This window comes from Teleopsis dalmanni, chromosome 2 (assembly GCF_002237135.1).
Source record: "Teleopsis dalmanni isolate 2A chromosome 2, ASM223713v2, whole genome shotgun sequence".
Lineage (NCBI taxonomy): Eukaryota > Metazoa > Arthropoda > Insecta > Diptera > Diopsidae > Teleopsis > Teleopsis dalmanni.
This window is the reverse complement of record NC_051847.1, coordinates 238705748-238716541: the sequence shown is the minus strand read 5'-3', so window position 1 is coordinate 238716541 and position 10794 is coordinate 238705748. Positions and strand designations below refer to the sequence as shown.

At 29.3% G+C, this 10794-nt stretch overlaps 1 protein-coding gene across 1 annotated transcript; it reads left to right on the top strand.

The window, feature by feature from the left end:
- Window positions 1-5645: 5645 nt before the first annotated feature.
- LOC119679847 (G protein-activated inward rectifier potassium channel 3-like) lies at window positions 5646-7279 on the top strand. The gene is made up of 4 exons (XM_038092416.1): window positions 5646-6136; window positions 6204-6393; window positions 6458-6694; window positions 6752-7279. Exons 1-4 carry the CDS (start codon window positions 5747-5749, stop codon window positions 7198-7200), a joined length of 1266 nt encoding a protein of 421 aa, XP_037948344.1. The 5' UTR covers window positions 5646-5746; the 3' UTR covers window positions 7201-7279.
- Window positions 7280-10794: the final 3515 nt, after the last annotated feature.

The following is a 10794-nucleotide window of genomic DNA, read 5'->3' as shown; positions in this document are numbered from 1 at the left end:
TTTTTGTACTTAATTTTAAGCTCGTTCTTTATTTTTATATTATATTATAGTTCGAGAGATTATTTAAATCAAAAATGCAAGTTCTTCTTAGTTTATTGAATTAGAAATATAATGAAGATATCAATATTTATATAATACATATGCGGCTTTAATCATTTGATAAAAATGATAATTACTGATATAAAAGTAAGATGAACTACACTATCTTCCTTTCCTTAATTGATTCCATTAAATACTAAAGTTTTCTACTATCCAGATTAAGTATTACAGTCGACTTTACTATCCAGAAACTACAAATTGCTCAAAGTCAGGCTCTCCGAAGACTCTTCAAAGTACCATGGTACATCCGCACAAATGAGATGCTAAGATACCTTAAAATAGATGCGATCAAAAAATATATAAGGGACAGAGCCCTGAAGCTATATGTGAAAACCTACAGGCTGCCCTACTTAGCACTATCTAATCTAAGAGTAATCACTAACCGCACGGGTCGGTATGCAGACCTTAGATCAATCATTGAATAAGCACGAAGCTTATGACGAATAGACAAATTAGTCAGTGAGATGGGTGGGACTCTGCACAAACCTCCCAGCTATCAAAGAGTTGAAGTGCCCAGATGCACTAACTCGGAAAAAGTGTTGAGCTTTTGTTGAGTGTTGAGCTCAACACTTTATTATGGTACAAAGTATTATTGAGTATTGATATTCAAATGTCTGAGTTGGTGAATCAGCATCTTTACTCTATTTTATCTGTGGACAGTTTTAAGTTACACTAAATACGGGGTTTTACGGGGCTTTATAATATGATGGATCTGATGTCTTTGTATCTGCCTGTGTTTATCAAATTTCGCTGTATTTTTAGGATACAGAGTGTACAAAGTGTTGAGCATACATTATTGTTTAATATAAGCAGTGGCTGATTTCCTACGAATGCCTAAGCTTTTTATTGTTTAAAAATAATAATAAATAATTGAATAATTTTAAGACAATAACATCGAATAGACAAAGAGATAACAGCAGTGGGTGATTTCCTTTGAATTACAAAGTTTATGTGTTCATAAGAAAAAGAGAATTTATATTTCGTTCTTTAGATTTTAATTATTTATCATCCTAAGCAACAATTTATCTGGTTTTAGCCGTAAATGGAAACCATTTTGATTATAAATTAGAAGTAAAAACTTCAACCACTTAAATTCATAAACGACACATAAATTAAATTTCCTAGGAAACGCACTCTATTTCATTTAATTCCTTCACTCGGTTATTTTATTGAAGTGGTTTTTGTTCCAGCTCTCATATTGAATGCACCATTTCCTTATATTTCACACGTAGTGCCTTGCTTTGTCCTGTCATTATTTAGCTTTGAACACATTTCTCACATATTTCTTGGTATTTCCCTTAAATAATTTTCCTCAATTTTCTTTACTTGCAGGTACCGCCAGACACGTTTTAGTTCGCGTCGTGTACGGAAACGTGTTGTGTTCAAACATGGCGACTGCAATGTCGTGCAAGGAAACGTCGCCAAACGACGCCGCAGGTATCTACAGGTGAGTTGGTCTAGTGTGCGGAGCTTATATAAAAAGGAATTGGGTTTGATAGCCAAGTTTTCATTTCCTGCGCTCCTCTTCGACCTGTAGCAATTAGGCAACTCCTAAGTAAGGGGAGAGGGGGAAGGGGGGTTTTCTTTGACATTGCCACTGCAGGAACTGCTGTTAAGTAATTCTAACCCAGCGGCGTTCTGCAGTCACGCATTTTTGTTGGAAGCTCCCTCGCTTTTCTCTTGCGATTGTTGTTGTTCAGTTTTCCTTTCAATTTTAAATAATTGTTTGCATGTTAATAAGAGTTCAGGACAACACTTCTGTCGTGCACTTGGGATCGTTATTCTTCGTTCCAGTCACGTAACTAGGATGCAGAAATGCAGTACCTACGCATTTGGAGAGTGGAGAGTGGGACGCTTAAGTCGCGCGCATATATTCACTCTTAATTATAAGCCATTTCAAGGCAATTGTCATGTGTTATGACGTTTGCTTTAAACGTTTCTATTTTTATAATAAAATGGGAGGTTGTCGGAACTGACAAGTGTCCCTGAAGACATCTTATGTGAGCTCATCTAAAATTTTTTAATGCAATTTTATAGTATTTATCTTCCGCAAAGCGAATTAAACGTGTGGGAACTAAATCTAATTTGTATAAGCTAATTTTTAAAAATTATAAACTAAAAGAATAAAAAAGTTATTTTTATACTGTAAATAATACGTATATAGTTATAATAATAGAGTAGAGGAATTAGTTTAAGGTTTTAAAACCAACTGCGAAAATGATGTGATGAAGTAAACAAAAATGTGTTAGGTGATATAAAATGAATTAAAATGCATATAAAAAGATTAGCTGAAAAAATCAATAAAAAAGAAGTAGACAGAGACAAGGCCATGAAGGAAGTGGAAAAGAGGACAATTAGACTATACAAAGGTTTAAAAAGAAAAGTCAAAAAACAGCAGAATAATTATAGAAATAGTGAGAGAAATAATATAAATTATAATAATAATAGAAAAAATAAAAAATAACACAAAAGATAATTTAAAACTGTGAAGATATGAAAGAAATTAGAGCTGCAATATTGAAGAAGAGGAAGAAAGTAGAAAAAAAGGGAAGAAGAAGGAAGGAAGTAAGAAGAAGGAAGGAAGAAGAAGAAGAGAAGAAGAAGGAAAGAAGAACAAGGAAGGAAGAAGAAGGAAAAAAGAACAAGGAAGGAAGAAAAAGGATGGAATAAAAAGGAAAGAAGAAAAGGAAGGAAGAAGATATGTAAGTTGAAAAAGGGAAAAAAATGATGAAAAAGATAGTATCTAAAGTTTTATCTTCAGTTTCAGTTTAAATAATAGCCAAACAATATATAAAACAAAAACAATTTGAAACTTGCTTTTGATAAATCATTAACTCCCTTTACAGAAATAGGCGGCAATAATATCAATTAGTAATATATAATTAATTCATAAGTTTTTTCACTTATAATTACAAATAAAATATTTACTAAAAAATAATTATAAAATATAATGTTAACATAATATAATAAAATATAATGTTAACAACAGATATAAATACATAGTAGTATAAAGGTTTAACTTAATATTAAAGTTAATTATATATGGGCATTACCAGATATGCATATTACAGTTAACCAACTAAATTTATTTGTCGATTTTCATCTCGTAGATTCATATTTAGTCATGGAGAAAAATTTCAATAATAATAGTTAAGAAAGTAAAGTTAGAAAAATAACATTTCGAGAAGAACATAAAACTATATAAAATATAATAAAAGTAAAATATAATCAAAAAAAAAAAAATAAATTAAATAAATAAGTATAGAGAAAAATAAATGTAAGAAGGAAAAGTGGAAGATAACATAGATGGGAGAATATACAATTTGAAAATTAGTAGCAGTGGTAGGTTAAACCCATACCAGAATTTTTATTAGATTTAATAGATAACACCACACTTGAGCATATATTAGATAAATATATTATATTATATATTATATTTAAATAAATAAAATTATAGTTGTTTTTGTACAAAACTAGAACAAAGTTTGAATCTTGGTTGGGAATAAAAGAAATATATATGCAAAAGACTTAAGTTACGAATATTAAAATTAATTTCAAGAAACTGTTAGAATCAGAAGCAGGAGCTTACCTCTCTTGAAACACTTTAGTGAGTACTAGTCAAGTATGCTATACTTGGCTTTGTTACAGTAACTCAAGTACTTCATCATCAGCCTAATTTAGGGATGGTGTTTTTTTTGTTGTGAAGAAGTGGAGTTCTTTATGCATCGTCAAACCAACCCTTGTCTCCTTAACGCCCCCTCTTCGGAGAGACATGTTTATTTAGAGATATATTATTTTAACACATCTCTATTATTAGAGGACCCACGTAGTAGCTTTTATTTTTGTAAAAACTGAGGTAGTAACTTAATGAGGAAGTTACTATAGTAACGAGCATATAAATATCATGGGTACAACCAAGAAAAGCATATAGGATGGCGCTCTCCGAAAACAGTGTCAGATGAAATATTCCTTAATGAAAAAACTCTGATTTCCAATTTCAATTTAAATGCAACAACCTTATTTTTGTTGTAATATGTTATAGACTGTAAGGATGGAAATTTTAACTAATTTCCAACCTACATACAATCACTGTGGAGTTAATATCTACAATGAAAACTGGTTAATTTTTATTGTAAATATAAAACGTAAACAACTTATCATAAACCCACCCCCGCATGCACGTAATTGCACCAAATGAACAAACCTGAGATTACATTGAAAATGCAAGTAATATAAAATATATTTAAACAAATAAATAATACACTCACCTTTAATATTTGTAATATTTATTTAATATAAATATTTAATAATAAAAAAATATTTATAAATAAATAAATTTATTAATAAATAATAAATCACAAACACCGGCATAAACACGTTTGTAAACAAAACAAGAAATGTCAAAGCATGAAAGCTTTGGTTGAATTAAATACAAAGCACGGCGAATTTAAGAACACACGAAAACACAAAGCACAGAAATTACACCCAGGCGAACAACAGCAGCAAAAGACAACAAGTATCAAAAATACCAACGGCAAATGTACCGATGCGCTACAGGAAAAGCTTCGGTCGTTTGAGTATAAATAAGCGCACATTGTACAAGCAAGGGCACTTGTTGGGAAACTCTCAAAGGTAGTAATACGTCTTTGCGAAACAAGTCAGTAGAACTATAGTGTCAAGGTAGTATATACGTCTTGACAAGTAGATTGTATATGTAGTCTTATATGTATATCAAGCCAAGGTAGTCATGATACATCTTGACTAGTAGGAATTTCTGTAGGTTTGAGTTAGGGCAGTAATACGTCCTAACATTAATGAATGCAAACCAAGGCTGTAACCCAGCATAACACTTTTAATCTCCAGTTAACGACGTCTTCTGACAAAACACCAAGATTAGCACAAGTAGTGTCGTCTGACAGCAACATTTCAGGCACGTGGAAACAATAATCGGAACAATCATCGAAGCACAATTATTCCAAATAATCGTAGTCATCAAATTAGCAAACCATATTATATTATAATTATATTAGATTGTAAAACCTTATTTTATTTTAAATTCTCCTAAATAAATAATTGAATTACTACATCACATTGTCTTTGACTTTCAAAATAAAAATTCTATTGCAACGACCCCTGGACGACGGCTGAGTATACCTCAGCATCATCAGCGACAGAAAGTGAGTCGTTACAAGACATAAATTGGAAATCTTTCTTATTATTAACATTTTTTATTTTGCTCGTCAGGTTGTATTAAGGAAATTTGCAAATAATCACAAAAATTGTTCTAGCCCTTTCCTGCTCCGTTGCTTAGCTACTTCTACGAATAGAGTTTCAGTTATAAATAGAATTATTTTGTAAAAGATATGGAGAAAACGAATAAATCAATTTTCACTTAAGAGTTCCATAAATAATGATTCATAATATTTTTCTTCCGATTAATATGTAAATGTAAAATTAGTTAAAGCAATGTTAAGAATGCTTTCTAATGTAATTTTTTCTTTCACAGGACATCTTTACCACATTGGTCGACGCACAATGGCGTTGGACGTTATTAGTATTCGCATTAAGCTTTCTCATATCATGGGCATTTTTTGGATTTATATGGTGGATTATCGCATATGCACACGGTGATCTCGAATACATATATATGCGCGATTTCCAACCAGATCAGATACAAAACACAACACATACCATGTGTGTGACAGAGGTGCGCAGTCTTATTTCGGCATTTTTATACTCAATCGAAACACAACATACGATAGGCTACGGTAATCGCTTCGTGACAGAAGAATGTCCAGAGGCGATATTTACAATGTGCCTACAATGTATAACTGGTGTCTTTATACAAGCATTTATGGTAGGCATTGTATTTGCAAAACTCTCACGTCCCAAAAAACGTGCACAAACCTTACTCTTCTCAAGGAATGCGGTCATATGTCATCGAGATGGTGTGCCGTGCTTGATGTTTCGAGTGGGTGATATGCGTAAATCTCATATTATAGAAGCTCATGTTAGAGCGCAAATTATAAGGAAGAAAGTAAGTTTGAACTGAAAAGGTGTATGAAATTAATATATTTACATATGTATTTTAATACTATTTGTAGATAACGAAAGAAGGTGAAATTCTGCCATTCTTCCAACAAGAGTTACATATCGGTGCTGATGGCGGTGAAGATCGCCTTATGTTCATATGGCCCACAACAATTGTACACAAAATCGATCGTAACAGTCCGCTCTATATGCTATCAGCATCGGACATGCTCAAAGAACGTTTCGAAGTTGTAGTAATGCTTGGTAAGTAGTTTGGAATTGTGATTAATGAAATCGATGTATTGTTTAATTGGTAATATTCTTACAGAGGGTGTCATTGAATCTACTGGTATGACGACACAAGCGCGTAGCAGTTATTTACCTTCCGAGATATTATGGGGGCATCGCTTTGTAAATTTAGTTTCCTTCCGAAAGGAGACAAGTGAATATGAAGTGGATTACACTTTATTCAATAACACATACGATGTTGATACCCCACTTTGCAGTGCTAAAGAACTAGATGGAGTGAAGCTGGAGTACGCCAAAAATGCTAAAAGCAGTTTAGGTAAAGTTTTGCGCATTTTACTTAAACACTTTTGTGTAACGACTCTAATAATTCTAGAACGCGCACTTTCTGCTGGTTTGCTGCAGCATATATCAAACCCGTCCGCGGATCATTTGGATCCCGCTAGTGATGAGTCTTTAGATTCAGCACATAATCGTTTACGTTCCAATTCCATATCGCATGAGGGCTTAGCCGATGAGCTACAGCCACTTAATAGGCAGATCAGCAATAGTAACGCACAGCATCGCACCTCATTTACGCTGGGCGGTACCATACCGATATTGGTCTCTAATGCTTCCACACTTCCAACAAATAATCTACAAAGTATTAATGAGCACACAAATTCCGGCAGCAGTAGTAATAGCAACAGTAATAACAGCACAACTATTAATATAGAAAGTTTAAGTAACAATAACAACAACAATAATAGCAACCAAAAAAAACCGGGCAATACTAGGCGATTATCCATTAAACAAGACCAATTGCCCATAGATTCAATTTGCTGATATTTGCAGAATTTAATTGAAACTGTTCAATTTTAGGATTTTAACTATTTTAGTTGAGATGTTTTTTTAATTTTATTTATTATGATTTTTTGTTATATATTTTGTTGATTTTATTTCATGTGTTTTTAATATTTAAGTTGTCCCATAAAAAATGATTTTTATTTAAATTTTTTTTTCTTATTGTATAAATGTATTCTTTTATATATATAGACTTAGGATAATTATAGCTTTAGTAATGTATAAACTCAATTTCCTTTTTTACATATATATAACATTTTCCAACAATTAATTTATATTAATATTTTTGCATAAATGTTTGAAAAAAAAAAAAAATTAAACAATTAAATTTTGTACAATGTCAAAATAATCAAAAATCTACAAAATCTTGCCTACAAAATAAAAACTAAAGTAAACTGTAAGATAAAAATATACATATATTAATGGAAAATAGAAAGGTTCTGAAATTGATACATATATTGTAGTTCAACTACTCTCAAAACTTAATATAAAATTTCAAATATCTGGAGAGTCTGCTTTTAATTAGAATTAATGCACTTTTCGATCCATTTAACTCCGTTTAATACAAAATGAATTATTCGAATATTTAAGTACTAAGGATTATATACTTGGTCTAAATCTGTATATTAAAGTTTGCTGAATAGTTCAAATATCTAATTATTTGAATAATACATATAGTATTATGATGAATGTGAAATTTTAAGTACAGTTATCAGAAGCAAATATTTTATTGTTCAATCTTGTGAGACCTTTAATATAAACCATTATAATATTCCTTGAGCTTACTTAGCTAATCTATATCAATGGTTAAATATTTTTTGTTTAGATATGTAACAATAATGTTTAACAATACTGTTTAACAATATTCGACATTAAAGTTCCTATATCTTCAAAATATTATATAATAATCTTATATATATTATATTATATTATATATATATATATATATGCTTGGTTATTTTATGCTAAACGGCACTTGATCGTCTGGATTGACGTGTGGATCCCGGACATGACCCGGCCTTCTTAGAAATTGTTAATAACTCAAGACTCCTAAACGAGTTATTAACAATTTCTAAGAACGGCCGGGTCATGTCCAGGATCCACTCGTCGATCCAGACGATTAAGTGCCGTTTAGCATATCTCAAAGGGATCATACAAACAGATCATAGCGGGTTACAACAACAACAACATCACCAATTTCGTAACAATTTCATATATTGTGTATATTTTCAATGACCATTTATGATCGAATACCTGAATAAATGTTTTACATAGACTTTAAAAAAACAAATCCACATTAAATGGATATTAAGATTTTTTGATTTATTTTAATATCGTTCCCAGGGAAAGAAGTCAAAAAACTAAAAACCTGTAAAAACTCATATTAGCCTTTATAAAACGAAATCATTATTATCAAAAAGTGAGTCCAAAACTACTAAGTAAATTTTTTTGAAATATAATTTTAGGACTAAGTGACTTCACTTAGAAAAGTAAGGTACATGGAAAACTTTTCTGCATCTATCCAGTAAATATTGGGCTTGAGTTCATAGTTCTAAAGATTTATCAACAGAAATGTTCTTTCTAGATTCAGATATCACACAACTGGCTGTATAAGTTCTTCACAGGTTCTTGTTCTTTCCTTCTCCTAATGATGTTTTAGTTAAATTGTAGTCAAATTTCTTTTTTGAAATTGTCATAATTAGAAATAGAGATCCTCTTGAGTTTACTGGCTCATTCTGAATATCATATATATAGAGTAAAATTCTGAGTGTTGGAAATATACATAGAATTGAAACAAATTTTTAAATTGTTAAAGTTGTATAAAAATATTAAATTCATAACTTGTATTAACAGCTCAAACAAAAATTGTTCTATAACAATTTATATAATGAATTAAAATATAATGACTTAAAAGATTTCACTATATTTTTTCTCAGAACGGTTTTTAGACAAACCACGGTTTTTTATGTTTAAAAGAGGATACAATATATAATTTAATTAGGACATGGCCATATAGATTTGATACGATTAAATTTTTTTGTTACTTGCTATAGTCAGATCTCACGTGTATTAATTGTAGTACAAACTTTCACTTTTTTTACATTAAAAGCTTCTTCTATTACAGATTAAAATGCTTCCATTATATCTTCCGGGTAATGAACTCGGGAAAACTGATTAAAACTGATTAAAAAAAATTTTAACTTTTGAGGAAAAAAAGAAAAAAGTAAATAGAATATAATAAACTTCCAGTGTGTGTTATAAAATAAACTATAAACTAGGTTATTAAGGTGAAAACAGGGATGTTTTCAGTCCTGTGTCTTAACAATATTAAGCGGCTTAAAACTATTCTAATACTCTCCAGAAATCTCAAATGTTCTTCAAAAACTAAAATCCTACAACAGACAAAGTTCTTCTATAAAGGAGAAGAACTTAGTTCATAGCATATCTCTCATATGTTACGGTTTCACTATATAATAGAAAAATAGATGTGAAGCATCCTTATGTTTGTGTCATAATAGTGACAAATATTATTTATTAAATAAAGTTGAAATGACAATGCGTTAATTTCATTTATTTTATTTCTCAATTAAAAACAAGTTTTAAAATAAAGTGCCAGCTAATTGTACTAAAAACAGAAAATAGAAAAGGAAGTGAAAAGATGAAGAAAGATTGGGTAATAAATCGTAGCAAAATTTTTTCATTTTTAATATATTTGTTTTCTTTTATATCTAGAATGAAATATCTACAAATTCGAGTGATTTTTCTAATAAATAAATAGTAGTCTTTGTTCTATTTATAAATTGCATTTTATAGAACCAATTTCTTCCATTAAAAAATATAAAATGAAAAATAAATATTGTACATAAATAAAAAATAATATAATTTGTTTAATTTTTTTTTAAAAATTTTCTCAAAAGCTTTTAAAACAAAAATATGTAAAATTATGTAAAAATCATTTAAACTTTAAGCTAAAATAAAATTTTATTATAAATATAAAGGCTTTTAAATTATAAGAAGAAAAAAATCAACGGAACTTTTAGAACGAATTTATTTTAAAATAATATTTTTAAATATAAAATGAATTATTTTTGAAAACTTACTAAAAAAGAATATAAATTTTGAAAATTTAAATCAAATTAAAAATATATATAAAATATTTATATATGACTATTTAAAATAGTATTTAAACATTTCAATTAAAAACAAAATATTATTGTCCAAAGCTGTAATAATGTATTATATCACTACTGTATGTATATAATAAAAAAAGTATCTAAAATAAGATAAAAAAATTAAAGAAAATAAAATAATAAAAAAAAAATTAAATAATAAATATGGACAATAATAAATCATAAATCAAAATTCACAAAAAAGCAAAAAACAAAAAAACAAATAATTAAGAAACTATTTTTTAATAAGTAATAAAATAAAAAGAACTAAAAAGACCGATATAATAAAATTATATGTTTTGTTTATTGAAAGGACCTATATAAATATATAGATGCTTGTAATATAAGTTTTTTAAAATCCAGTCTTAAGTAGATGAGAAAGACAAGTTACTAAGACTTCTTCAGT